This window comes from Halyomorpha halys, unplaced genomic scaffold, assembly GCF_000696795.3.
Source record: "Halyomorpha halys isolate HHAL.00 unplaced genomic scaffold, Hhal_1.1 Scaffold513.1, whole genome shotgun sequence".
NCBI classification, from domain to species: Eukaryota; Metazoa; Arthropoda; class Insecta; order Hemiptera; family Pentatomidae; genus Halyomorpha; species Halyomorpha halys.
This window is the reverse complement of record NW_027106342.1, coordinates 326,520-340,653: the sequence shown is the minus strand read 5'-3', so window position 1 is coordinate 340,653 and position 14,134 is coordinate 326,520. Positions and strand designations below refer to the sequence as shown.

Sequence of the window (14,134 nt, the reverse complement as noted above, 5' to 3'; positions counted from 1 at the left end):
GGTAGACGCAAGTGATTTTGTAGGAGTGTTCTAGTCTTACTTGTATTGTGATGGCTGTATGTTTGTTGTCGTGAAGTGTGGATCCGTTGATGAGTCTGGATGGGACGTCATGACGCACCAGTAGTGCGACGCCACCGTGTATGGGGGAGTCAAGTCTGTAAGTGTGTAAATAAATACAGGTACGAATTTCTTATATATGTAATTCTCCAGATGTTTTTAAATATTGCTTCTTAAGAAATTAATATCATTGCTATTTAATTTCTACTACGAAGGAAAAAATAACCCCTGTTGTTCAAAAAATAATAATTATTCCTTCACAGTTTCATATTTTCGACGTCATAATCTTCTTTAAAATATTTGTGTATATCAAAAAATAATTATTTTTGAGGGTTTACCAAGCGTCTCTAGATTTTAGATGGAAATTTGAACGACAAAGATTTGATACTCGGTGTAAATAAATGAACATTGTTGAAAACTTTACTGCCCACCTCCACTAATCTGTCAGCTATGTCGTTACTTAGATTTAAGTCTCTAGGTAATTACTTTGCAGAAATATAAAACTGAGACCTCCTAATAACTTCAACTTCTTATAATTGTTTACATTATTAACAAAAAATAATTAAAGGTTAAAATTATCTTTTACAATATAATTTCTAATATCATTATTTTCAATTTTATTAGTAATATAGCATTGGAGAAGTTCAACAACAATGGTAATGTTATAATTTCGGAATAGAACGCCACATCTCTTATCAATTCCATTATTTGGTAATGGAAGGGCTGCAGTTGATGTTTAAGTGGCTATCTGTCGATATCACCCCTTTCGAATAATGAAGATCCTTATAGCGTTATATAAGTTGAGTGTTTCCGATGGCACTAGATGTTAATGAAAGAGATATTTATAGAAATCTGAAACGTAAAGTTTTGGTTCAGGCATACACAAAATTACCAAAACTAGAAGTGTGATAGGACTTTCTTTTTCTTAAATCGAAAGAAGAAAGTATCTGAAAGCTTTATCCTCGAATACCAGTTATTCACAAAAAAAAAAAAAAATTGAATCACCTGATTCTATCGACATCATGATAATCCTGGGAGGCAGCATAGTTATTACGTTCAACTCGTAATGGAAACAGAGTATACAGAAAGTGACGTCAAGGGGAAGGGTAGGGTGTTTCCCCGGGAGCTGGAAGATTTCAGAACCTTCTTCAAACTGCTAAAAATGTTGTAAAACATTACTCAAAAAGTTTATAATACCCAAATTGCACAAGAGTGCTGTTTTAACTGGTCACTTTTCCAAAAATGTTTAGGAAAAGGTCGAGTTATAGGAAGTACTCGAAACCTCTGGATGAAGGGAAAATTCAGACAAAAACTGTTGGAAATTGGAATTGCCCCTTCAATAAGTTGTATTACTACGTTCCCTGCATACAGATGTACTATATTTTAAAATAATATAATAATACGTTATAGAATTACCTACCACTTGAGACCGTTATAACTGAGTGAGCAGAAGACATTAGTAATCTTATATCGGTAGCGCCGCCGGTTTGACTTTAATTTCAAAGGGGTCACATCTACTGAAAACTCGACCCTCCCACTCTGCGTAGAATAACTCTGATTGGATTCCAAGGAGGATCAGCCCTTAGTATGTCTAACGTACATATTTGAAATGTATTATTCTTTAAGATTTGACAAATATTATTCTTTAAGATTTGACAAATATTATTCTTTAAGATTTGACAAATATTATTATTTATAATTAGGTTGTAAACTGTAGCAGTACATGAAGTAATATGAGTTTTATTACGCTCCTGTTTAGGCTTTCAAGCATATATGCTAAAGTGAAAATATATCTGCTAGATAACATTATTAACTACTGATGCTGCTTAGTAACACACAAACTTTAAGAAAAAGTAAATCTACACATTTGCATATGTGTACATGTACACAATTACACATGGTAATTTCCCCATATGTTTAAGCGTGTATATGGATTATTTGGATAGGCTGGTACAAATTGGCCTGAATTTGTGGCCTGTCTGCTAAGTATGGGTTTTCGGACACAATCAGAGCTTGGGCAAATGCTTTGATTCGTCCACACGTTTTTGCTTAGTATTGCTTCAGAACTGCTATCAGATAGTTATTTGTGCTTCCCATATTTTAAATAATTAAAGAATTTTCCCGAATTTGGAAATCTATGATTAACTCTATTTTAGCGCTGTCTATTTTAAAATTACATCATATTGGTTTAAATATATTAATATCAATTAACTTTACCAATATATTTTTTATTCAACATTAGCACAATGTCTTGGTGATTAAATTAACAAACACCTATCTGATACAAATATTAAAAATAAAGTTGATTTAAAGGTGATCGAGTTCCACTTCTTTGAATTTTTATCACCTTCCACCTTCGGTGCCGATATTTAAGTTTCCTTACACTTTACCTATTTTCATTTTTGTTCTTTCAGCTACAAAAATGGTTGAGGTAATATTCTAAATGACTGAAGGTAATAGTTATAAGTTCAACATGTTTTCCTCTCTTGAACACGCGAGTGCTGACGTTCGTTATTTCATTTGTTTACCAAATTTTTGTGGAAGTTTTATTTTAGAGGAAATGGAAATGCGGTAAAACAATACCGGCCTAATGACAGAAGTAGTCTCTATTCTATTAAAATAGGAATCGATCGACTTCCTTAATCAGTGTTTCCAATGCATTATATTGTTAATCTATTAAACTTGGATAACAATCATCACCCAAGTGTCATACTTCAACAACATGTTAGTGAAAACTTCTGGAATTTTGTGGAATATATTACTTATTAAACGATTCTATCATGGCAGAATTCCTGGGACCTAGGCTTCCGAGGGGACCAATGAGAGATTACTAATATACATATATATATATATATATATTAGTTGACTGTATACATATATAGTCAAGAGGTTATTCCTGGTAAACAGATGCAAATAGAATTACGTACATACGTCTACTCATACGTCGATTTGATTCCGTCCTTGACGGGTTGACTTTTATTTTTTAGGGGTTCCACGGAACGAAAACTCGATAACATTACTTATTTTTATTATAATCTGACAATATAGCCTTACTTATAAACATGAATGTTGCTTATGTAACTATTTTAGGTTAGCATGAACATTAAAATTTGACTTGACTATTCAAATATCCGCAGAAAAGAAGGCAAGAATAATGCTGTGGTAATTAAAAAGTACATCAAGCTTTGCAACATTCAAACTTTGCAAAGGAAACTTATCTTATAAAAAAAAAAAAAATAAAAGATATTGTTTAAGATTTCAATGGTTGAATTATGGATTTCAGTCATTTCTCTTCTCGAAAATATAGAACCTATAAAAAATTACAATTGTAAGAAAATGTTAAAAACATTAATATATATTTTTTTACTTATGGTTTACTTTAAATGCAGTAGTAGCTACTTCAGCTACCTAACTACCTACGATATCTAGGATCTACTCTATGCTACACCCATCTAGTAGTAAAGTACAAAAATGGTTCTTCAATCTAAAAAGAATTTTTGAAATGTCTGATAATAGGTTGTGGTTTGAGTCTGCACATACTTGCTAAGGCTGGAAAAGTTCCCTTCCAGGATTTACAAGCTGGTTAGTTTTCCTTATTTTATTTTTTTGCCTACATAGAATATAGGCCTCTGTTTTCTATGATATAATATTGTTGTTTTTTATGTGTAAACACTTTTAGACCTTGCCTCACTCCTATACTACTCCACTGATTGTGATTCTGCAGTATATAACACCTCTTATTGCCATATTTTTGAAACCATTGCCATTTGACATTCTTAATCAAACCTAGGTTCATTTGTTCTACTTTCTTTGAGTCGAAGTATTTCATTTTTAATCCCAGAAATTTAATGGATAGGAGACATATAGTTTAACAACAACAAAAAAATACTTATGTTTCTGGACATATGTGTTTTTATAAAATGTAAATGATTGTTCATTTTCCCCATGTAAATCAATTAGATAAGATGTTCATAATTATGATAATTAGAATATTTATGTTATTATTATAAATAGTAATAATGTTTCTAAAAATAATAACAATCTGTACTTTTGTTTTAACTAATTTTCTAAAAGCTTATGTTGTTTATGAATGCACTTCTTCGCAGTAACATTACTCATAGATATTTTTTGTCTTTGATAAATTAAAAAAAAAAAAAAATCAATGTATTAAATTTAATTTAAATTTTTTTCAGAGGCCAGAGTAGAAATTGCTGGTGCCCCTGAAAAATATGTCAAAACAGGAAGCAGTTTAGAGCTCAAGTGTGATCTCTATAATAGTCCTTCAGTTCCTGAATTTGTCTTTTGGTATCATAATGACAGAATGGTCAACTATGACAAAGACCATGGATTGAACATAACTACTGATCTCATCAATAAAAAGTCGTATCTAGAAGTAAAGAAAGCCTCAAGGGAGCATTCAGGAAACTATACTTGTGTTGCATCAAATGCTTATCCAGACAGCACTATGGTTCACATTCTCAATGGTAAAAGTTAGTTTATGAGACTGATAGTGTTTTTATGCTTATAACTCATAATAAATAATTAAATTTTTGTTAATTAAACAAAGTTGAATTTTGATAATTGACTTGCAGATTACTTGCTTTATAGGTAGTGAGTAAATTTACTATTTTTTTTTTTTTTTAATTTCATACAATAAGTGTAAACATTAAACCCAATATTATTGAAAAAAAAGTTTAAATAGTCATATAAACATTGTTTACACATCAATAAATCAACGAATAAATATTAATTATTTATTATACAAAAGTCATTTATATGAAAATAAAATATATGTTGATTCTTATTAATTATCACCGCCGTAATTTTAAAAATTATCTAGTGCCATTATTGCAGATTAATAATATTACCATTTATGCAGACTTCATATACTGAAATTTTAAATTTACAAGTTGTTGGAAGTTAATTGGTTTGACAGACACCAACAATTTTTTACTTAATTTAGACAACTGTCTATTACATTAATGCTTAATTAAATTTAAAATCTCAGGAAAACAATCCACAGCATGTAAATTTATAAATTTCTGGGTTAGGTTAAAATTTATTTATTTTTTACAGAAATTGAATGCATCATCAATTAATTAATTAATTAATCATCAATTGATTCATTAATCAATACATAATCAATTCATTACTTCTAATGAACAAGATTTGAGTCAAGTTATTAATTAACACCCCTCCACTTATATATTGTTTACTTGGGAATCCTAATATTAAGTATTTTATATTTTAGAATATTATAAAAATTAAGAGTGTACTAAAAAGATAAATATGTGTATGAATCTATTATTAATTTTTTTTTTAGATGAAAATCCAGCCGCAATGCAGACCGGTTCAGATATCAGAATCAGTGCCAGTAATGTTTTATTTACTACTTCTTTCATACTTATTATTTTACTGTCTAATATTGATTAAATTTTTAATAAATATGGTTCACTATTTTGATCAGATTGCTTAATCTGATATTTGTTTTCAGCAGGATCTTTTACAGGAGATATTTTAGTTTTTCTTTTTTTTTTTAATAGTCATTTTATACATAAACCTAATCAAAATATCTATTTAAATAAAATTGTTAAAATAACTTAAATTTTAAAATATAATTATTTTCCAATTAAAAATATGATAATAAAAGAGCCAGTGGTATTTTTATGTGACAGAAACAAGTTTTTGAGAGAAGCTTTTTTTTTTACCTTCCAGAAGTGGGAAAACATGCTTTCCTCAAGCCACAAGTTGGATCCAATCGCGCAGCGGTTCCCAAACTTTTTCCTCCAAGGCACCTTTCCTGGACTAAAAAAATGTCACAGTATCCTTGTTGAGCTAAAAAAACATTTTGTAGAACTCTTATCAAGCTGAAAAAAAAATAAAAATGTCAGTACAATTATCCTTAGAGCGGTTGAGCATGTATAAAAGAAGAAAAAGTGCAAAGTAACTGCTGGAATACACTGTATATTTAACATTTTAATTTTAATTTTTTTTCTTACTTTTTTGTAATAATTTGAGAAAGTGGTATACAGTTTTATCACCCTTCACATGCGTTTGGGGTGCTCCAGGGTGTCGTAGCACCCACTTTGGGAACTGCTGCACTAGCATTTTGGGAAACTCTTTTTATTCTATCATATTTTGTCTTTTGAGGAAAAAAATATAACAGCTTGAATAAAGCTCACTATCCGATATTCGTTTAAACCTAACCACTTTATTATTATTGTTGTTTTTTTTTCTATGTTTGATCACAATAACATTTTCTTCTGTATACACAGTACAATAACAATATTCTATGTACATAAATGTATATACTAATCTGTGTAACATGTGTATATCATAGATTAAAGATATAAAACAATGTTTTAGCCCATAGCATTACAGGTGAATTACTTAATCAATTATTTTTTTAATACCTAAATTTTTTATAAATATAAATATTGAGATTCATGTTGAAGGTCAACTTTAATTTAATCATAATGTTTGAGTAACATACTCTTTATTTTACAATGGTTGCTATATTTTTTCTAGGGCTTCTTATAAATAAATTGGAAAAATAATTTATGTGTAATCATTGAATAGATGTTCAATAAACGCACAGGATTTTCCTCAACAGTAACTTTCTTTCTAGTTTTATTTACTTATCTGTTGTAAGATAGTCTATATATAGTTTCAAAAAATAGATATTACCATTACTTCTTATATATATATAGTCCATATATTTTACATACAGATATTTTTATAATTTGAATAATTATTTCAATTTATATATTTAAATTTTCTATCATGCATCATGTCTATCATAGTTTTTGAAAACTCATCTGTTAAACAAACTCAGTCACCATTTATTTTCTTCTTCAGCAATTATCAAAAGTAGTTGAGCTAAACTTCGGAACTCAACAGATACTATAGAGTGACTAACTTATTATTTAGGATTACGGGTGGTAGTTATTATTCATAATATTATTTAGGTCTGGAAGGTAAGGAGTTATTTTATATTTTCATTTTATCAATTGTACTAACTTAAAAAGTATTTAAATTATTATATAGTTCACAAATCCCTATTGCATTTTGACTACAACGTGTGACATATAGGTTGCGAAAAATTAAGGTATACAGGTAATACCTATCTTTTAATGCCATCATTTACGTTTATTGAAATATTTTGGATGATGCAGTAAAGCCCATCTCTATATCATGAAAATTGAAGGATGTTTGCTGTTTTAAAATTTTATAATCTCAATGCCATAATTATTTTTCAGACATTTCATAAAACGGAAAAATTGGGACATGATATATCATTTTTATATATTTTTTCAACCTCTTCCTATTAAAAATATTACTGAACTTTTGAGTACAAAAAATTAATTTCTGAAACGATTTTACTAAAATTATGAAAGAAAAATTGTTTGTATTAATTGGAAATGTTTATTACTTTACAACAATGGAAATATTGATTTTATTATCTAACTTTATTATCCAATGAACTATATAGTTAGCCGGATGATGGAACAATTAATACTACAAAAGTAAGGAGAACCCCATCAATCACAGTAGAGGAAAACTGCACTTCAAGTAAAATTATTTACCTTTGGACCCCATAATTACTGACATGTGAGACGATATTTCTATTGTTAGGTTAATAAATATTTTGAATTCATATTACCAATGTCTTTCTTAACTTTGGTAAAATCATTTCACAATTTTTTTTTCTTTTTTTAGTGAAATACCTGCATGTTCAGCCTTAGAAATAAATATGTTTAATAGAAAGGGAATGATACAATACATCGTAATATGTTATGTTCCTAGTCTCCATTTTATGCAATGTCTGAAAAATAATACTGATGTTGAGAATAGAAAATTTAAAAATGGCGTAAAATCTTCAACTTTTAAGATATTAAAATGTGGTTTGTAGGATCATTCATAACTTTTAATTTACTTAAGAGTATTAAAAATAGGGGTTATCTGCAAACCTCATTTGATTATAGCATTTGTTTCCTGTGTCTTATTTATATTTTGTGGTATATTTTTAATTAAGTAAGTAAATTTGTGACCAAGCTTTACTTTTTATATATCACATCATTAAGGCAAGTTTTTTTTTAAAATTCAAAATGAAATTCAGGAGATGAATCTAATTTTTTTTTTTAATATTAGATTAACAAATGGTTATCATAGGATTCTGTTTTGTTCAATTTTTTATCCAGTATTCTATATAAACACTTTGTCAAGTGTGCTGTTAGTGAAGAGTGATTCTATATCATAACTTGTAAGAAAGTCCTTTTCTACAGTTTTTTTCAAGTATTTTATGTTACCTCTCACACAATTCTTTTATTAGAGTATCAAGTATCAAGGGCTGGGTTGAGGAATTTTGCTAATATTTCAGTGATACCTCCAGTACTGTTTACTATAGATTTAAGTGGTTTGTTACGATTATGTGCTTTGAATAAACTATGTATTTAATGGTATTGTGTAGTGTCTATTGATTAATACATCTTTACTTTTTTCTTCAATGAATTCATTTAAAATTGATTTATTAATGTATTTTTAAGTATCATTATAAAAATAACATAGCTACGAAAAGAAAAATTAACAAACATTATTTATTGACTAAAGTGCAAAAGCTGTAATGATAATCCATTCTATAGACAAACATCACAATTGCTATAAACAAAGTTTTAGATAGACAAACAAAATTAATATTAAAAACCATAAATAAAAATTCTCAATAACATTATCTTAACACACATTGATAAATAAACATAATTTTGATTTCGATAAATTCATAAATCTCAAATTTTCATCTCCTCTCCTGCCAGCCCTAAACTTTATTCCAAAGAATAATAAACACTGCTCCACTACCATTTCCAATCCTAAATAATAAGCATGTCACTTCATAATATTTGTTTAATTCAGAAGTTTGGCTCAACTACTCATTATTACCTAGGAAGAAAATAAAATGGCGAATGAGTGTATTTAACGGATGAGTTTATAAAAACAAGATAGAATTTCAATGTATAAATTACAATAATTATTTTAAAATATTTATAAATGCATATATTTTTAATGATATGTATTTTAAAATTGAAATTCAAAATGATATTCGGGAGATGAATCTAAATTATTTTTTTTTTTTTAATATTAGATTAACAAAGAATATAATTTCAGTTTTGAAAATGGCTCTAGAAACCCAAAACGTGAAATGTAGATCAAAAATAAATAATAAACTCATGTTTTGTAACTTAGTGGCTCATAAGTTAACTAAAAAATTAACGTCACTGCAAATTGAAAATGAAATTAGAAAATTGATTTTTAATTTTATTTTGTAATACACAATTATACCTTCTTTAAAAAAACAATAATAATGATAAATTTTAAAGAAGAGCATTTAATAACTAATTAGTTTGGTTATCATTTATTAGTGATTTACTAGTATTTGAGAGATTTAAGGCTTTGTTTGGGAATCTTTCATTGATGTTTTAAAAGAATTTGTTTTTTCTTTCATTTTTCATTGGTATATACTTTATAAAGACATTAGAAAATTAATCTTTCCATAAAGAAACAAGCTGAAATTAGTATAACTAAATTAAATTTACTTTTAAACTATACATTGTATGTATTTATTGATGTTTGAGATAGTTCTAATTCTTTTTTCTCTTTCTTTTTCAGGATATTTACTTTTTTATTTGTTATTCATACACCTCATATAAACTTTTGATTTTTTTATATTTTTCTATTTCCAAGTGTGGGTATGTATCACTTACACCATCATGTGAGACTTAAGTGCCAGTTATAGGAATGTTTAGGGTGTTATATGTAATGTCAAATAAGAAAAAAATAAAGTTATCCCATTTTCATTAAATACATTTTTGTGGAATATCCATTTAAGTAAAATTCTAATTCACACCTCAAGATGCTCACAGTATTTTATAAAATTAACTATAAGGATCTTACAAATTTAATGTGCAATAGAACCATCCCCTTTGGAGCATGCTGTGCAATATAATTGCTCAGTCAATAATAATACATATAAATATCGAACAAGGTAAACATGTAAATAATGAGCAACTTTCTGTGTGAAGTTAATATTAAATAATGTTTTATTTGAAAAAAAAAAAAAATAGGAAATCCCTATTTCATTCAGGGATCACTTACATACCACCTACAATTTTTACAAAAAAAAAAATTATAAATTATTATAAATCTAAATGTAATGAAATATAGGGTGAAAGAATAATGTAAGGAATCTTTATAACCAGACTGTTTTTTTATTAGATAAAATTAATATATATTTTTTGTAACTCAATTATAAAGTAAGTGATAAATTATCAAGATTCATCATGATATGGAAGAAAGTATGCTGGAATATTATACTGGAAGAACAAATCTAATGGTTTGTAATAAATGTATATAATTATTTCGGAAAAATAATTTGTAAGTACAATGTTTTGTTTGAAATTCTATTGCTGTTTATCTAATTAATGGTTTGTTCCTACTAGTTTAGAAGTTGTTATTTATTTCTCTTGTTAATTGATAATGAATTGCTCTATTTTTAATTGATAAATTGTTTTGAAGTATATTATATATTTTAAATTTTTATTGAAAAGTTTTAATATTTTTTACATAAGGTAGGGTATGTAAAACTCTTCCAATGATGTTTATATTAATAAAAATATATAATACTTTACATTTCCATTAGACTAAGATGGTAGAAACTGCATTTTGTACTAAAATTTATATCAAAACTTCAGCTAATTTGATTTTAATTGAATTTCATTTTTTTATATTAAATACTATTGTTGGTACCATGATCAATTAATTTAAAAATTATGAATTTCCACTGTTAATTGTTTACTGTTCTATTTATTTTTATTTTTATATTTTGGCATAGATCAGTGTTCGACTAGGACATATACACCATTACTTAATCTGTTATAATCATATCTCACTTCTATTTCATAATTAAAATTATGATGAAGTGATAATTATGTTTATAGATTCATCGTGCTGCTAGATTTGTATGGCATGATTTAAGTGGGTTGGTTAGGGAAAGAAACAAAGTCTCAAAACATGTACTTTTGACATACACATAGGAATATTGAAAAAAGTTCTATGAAATTAATTTCAGTGATGAAAATTGGTTACTTGGAAAACATACCTCTAGATCATTAAATGTTGACACTCACGTTATAATATTAATAATTTGGTGTGCGTGAGCTTGTTGTATGTAGCTATGTGTAAAGTGTTTCCTCCTAATTCAGCAACCTGCAAATTGGTGTCTTCTTTCCTACTTCCAGTCCACTCCTTACTCTCTATCCTACACTCCCTTTTTACTCTCATGGTGTGCCAAAACTATAATTTCTTAATGTTCTACATGTTTATTTGGCTCATTCATAATTTAAATTTTTCTTTTATGTACAAAATAATTTAATTTTTGATTTATTTGTTACTTATTTATTCAATTTATTAATGTAGCCATCAATATAAACAGGGTGTTCATCTTTAGATGGCTCAAATGCATTTTATGGGAAAACGGTTGTTCTGAGGCAAAAATGCCTGAGTACATTGTTTCCTTCCATATCATGCCCATTACTTGTTACTTTGACACTTTATTTTTTGATATGTTTCCAAACAATTGAGGTTTTCAGATCTCTCTTGTGTTTATGTGCATCATTTTAAAGGATAATGAAAGTTACAACAAATGATGCAAACTGAATTATTATATTTTTAACTTTTATTATATAAAAGGGGATACTAAAATGCTTCTGAATCATGGCTCATATTCCATCAAACCAAATCCGCAAATACATTTAGAAATTAAAAACTGATTTAACATCAACAATTTCCAGATTTCTCAAATCGTTAAATTATTAGTGATATAAAAATGGGGTTAGTGCCATTTTTTATTACCTTTAAAATGATGTAAATAAGCATAGGGGTTATCAGCAAATTTCAAAATTTGGACTCAGATATAATGGGCTAATTGTTGAGGGAAATATAATGCTCAACAATTTTTTCCTCCTGCATCTTTCATGCAGATGAGCTGTCTTATAATTATGATGTTTGAACTTATTTATTAAGTGCACTCCATTCCTTTTTTCCAAAGATAATGATATACATACTGTTATATTTCAATATATGGTATAGATGTAATTGATGTTTTGATGTGTATTATAAATCTAATATTTAATCACATATCTACTTGGTGTTTGGCTAATATTCATTAAACCATTTAAAATATTGTATAAATGTTGCATGGAATTGTTTTTAAAAGTTTGTTTTTATAGTTTAAAACTTTGTTAATTTTAGAAAGAATTTTTATAATATTAAGTTATTTGTAAATGTCCTAGTGTCATTACCCTAACCACAGTTTTTATATGTGTGTTTGTGTATATATATATAAACATATGCACATCACACACACACATACACACATTGTTTGTAATACTTAAATACACATTAGTTCAATCTTTATTGGTTATTCTTTACAAATAGAAAAAATGTAGTAACTATATTTGTGTTAGAAATAAAGTGCAGCAATCATATTTTGAATACTTTCTTTATCCCTATGGTATTATAAATATAACTTAGTTGATTGATTTTCAGTAAGATTATACTCAAAATTATATCAAAAATTAAATTATCAGTTGTTTTTAATTATATTTCAGATAACAATAAACCCTTTGTTTCCTTGCATTCTAATCTCAAGTGAGCATCATTTTGGAGGCCTTCTGCTGGAATAATGGTACTGAGTCCTTCATTAATTTTGCAGCTTTAACAGTAATAGGCAAACAAAGTGAAGTATTCATTTTCCTCACCTGTTCTGCTGATATCAATGGTTCCAAACCCATAGAAGTTCTTGCACCACTAAGCCAACAATTTGAAAATGTGTGGACCATCCTCCCTCCCAACTTTGGCCTCTCAAGAAAAATATTTGAAAATTTTGTTAATTAAAATCGTATTTACTGATTATTACATTTCAACTAACAATCAGGTATAAGTAAAGCAAAACAATAAAACATGTCTAATAATAAATCATCCTAAAATTGATTTTGAGGTCTGTGATGAGACTGTCTTTCATTTCAAAATCAAGACAGTACAGGAACTGTAAGTCTTCTAGCTTGTGTTTTTACAAACAAACAAAAAACAAAGTTTTTACTTTGTATTGTCAATCTTCCCTTGTTCCATCAAAGTAAGATATAATGAAGAAGGACAAATTCAAAAATTGAATTGAATTTTTAACTGATATTAAACACTCATTAAGATTTTTACCAAAGCCCTAAATGGTTTTTGCATTTAACTGCAGAACAGTTAGCCAGTGATAATGAATACAACCAAAAACTTAAGACAATGAAAATGTTAAGTTATGGCTCTTTAATTCTTGATGATTTATTTCTTCTCATACAATTTAAATTCTTTTTTATATAATGGTTATAATAGAAAATTAATATCTTATGTGATTCTATTTCGTTTTTCAGTTCATTGTCTTACACAGATTAAATTCAAATTCAATGTAAAAGTGAGGGGTCATTTTTCAAAATGTAATAACCTTTTTTTTTTCATTTAGTCTTCTTCATTTTAGAAGAGTATGAAGGTAGGTATAGTTTAATTTTTGGAGGAACTACAATAAAGTTACCAACACACTGTTATAGCTACGAGTAAATTAAATGTTCGGAACTGGTTACTCACAAGTCATATCTAGGCTATTTTATTTGAAAATTTTATTAATTATTGTATTACTGAGGGGTCAAATTTCACACGCTCGAAGTGTCTATAATGCCTAGAAAAATTATGTATTAATTTTCCCTCTTACGTAAAAATGATTAATCGTAGTTCTTTTTTGAATGATTACGCTATCTTGCTAGCGTAAAACCTAAATATTTTTAGCCTAACACCTCACAAACAAAATCATTAATCATTAATTGAAGTTTAGTTCTCATTTAGCTTTCGATCGAGTCTGGCATCCAGGTCTGCTCTATAAACTTCGTCAATTCCTACCCCCAACATATTTCCTTATAATCCGCTCCTACCTCACTGATAGAACCTTTAAAGTAAATCATAACCAAGCCTACTCGTCTCTCTT

General features: G+C 27.7%; 1 protein-coding gene across 2 annotated transcripts in view; it reads left to right on the top strand.

Moving 5' to 3' along the window:
• LOC106683754 (limbic system-associated membrane protein) overlaps nucleotides 1-12,596 on the top strand; it is a 299,259-nt gene extending 286,663 nt beyond the window's left edge. For both annotated transcript variants that reach the window (XM_024359748.2, XM_067044681.1), the window contains 3 exons: nucleotides 4,251-4,541; nucleotides 5,381-5,431; nucleotides 9,721-12,596. In XM_024359748.2, coding sequence (XP_024215516.1) covers nucleotides 4,251-4,541; nucleotides 5,381-5,431; nucleotides 9,721-9,761 — 383 coding nt within the window. In that variant the 3' untranslated portion in view covers nucleotides 9,762-12,596. The remainder of the gene's footprint in view (nucleotides 1-4,250; nucleotides 4,542-5,380; nucleotides 5,432-9,720) is intronic.
• Nucleotides 12,597-14,134: the final 1,538 nt, after the last annotated feature.